General features: G+C 40.3%; 1 protein-coding gene across 1 annotated transcript; it reads left to right on the forward strand.

Moving 5' to 3' along the window:
- LOC136691440 (odorant receptor 131-2-like) lies at nt 1–933 on the forward strand. The gene has a single exon (XM_066664000.1). The coding sequence runs from the start codon at nt 1–3 to the stop codon at nt 931–933; it is 933 nt and encodes a 310-aa protein (XP_066520097.1).

The following is a 933-nucleotide window of genomic DNA, read 5'->3' on the forward strand; positions in this document are numbered from 1 at the left end:
ATGAATACGACGATAGATCAGAATTGGATACGAGACAATTACCAAGAGGCTTTGGCCAAAAATATAATTGTCATTGTCCTTGCTCTGATCATTATTGGCATTAATGGGATGCTGGTGGTCACTTTCTTTCAAATCTCTATGTTCCACAGTGACCCAAGATACATTTTATACATCAGTCTTGTGATCAATGACATTCTGACGATTTGCATTTCAGTTATTATGTTTGTCCTGACATATGCAATGCCAAATGTAAATGTCTCCTTTTGCTGTGTGCTGATGTCATTGGGTTCTACTACTGGAATTAACACCCCCATGATTTTGGCTGGAATGGCAATAGAGCGTTATATTGCTGTGTGTAAACCACTGCATCACTCTCAGATCTGTACAGTAAATAGAACATATGTCCTGATCACTCTGATTTGGATTTTTTCATCTATTCCTGCATTAATTGACATAATTGTAGTCATTGCATTGCAGCCCATTTCTTTCTTTTACTCCCTCACCTACTGCCAGGCTATTGTTGTCTACCCTTCTGTGTATTACACACAGAAGACCACTGCTACACAGACACTGCTCTTTTCCATTGTGTGGATAACTCTGTTTTATACATACTTCAGAGTTCTTTGTACCGCCAAAATAGCCTCGCATGGCCATCACCTAAGCTCAGCTAAAAAGGCCCGCAACACAATCCTGTTACACGGTGGTCAGTTACTACTCTGCATGCTCTCATATGTCACTCCTGTTCTGGTCAGCGTTCTCATTCCCCTATTTCCAGCTCATCGAACTAAAATCACTTTTGTCAATTATCTGCTTACTTGCCTTTTCCCTCGTCTTCTGAGTCCTCTGATCTATGGACTTAGAGACCAGAAGTTTGGCAAATACATCAAACGCGACTTTTCTTGTGGAGTGGTAATTGTAAAAATTACTCCATAG

This window comes from Hoplias malabaricus, chromosome 3, assembly GCF_029633855.1.
Source record: "Hoplias malabaricus isolate fHopMal1 chromosome 3, fHopMal1.hap1, whole genome shotgun sequence".
NCBI classification, from domain to species: Eukaryota; Metazoa; Chordata; class Actinopteri; order Characiformes; family Erythrinidae; genus Hoplias; species Hoplias malabaricus.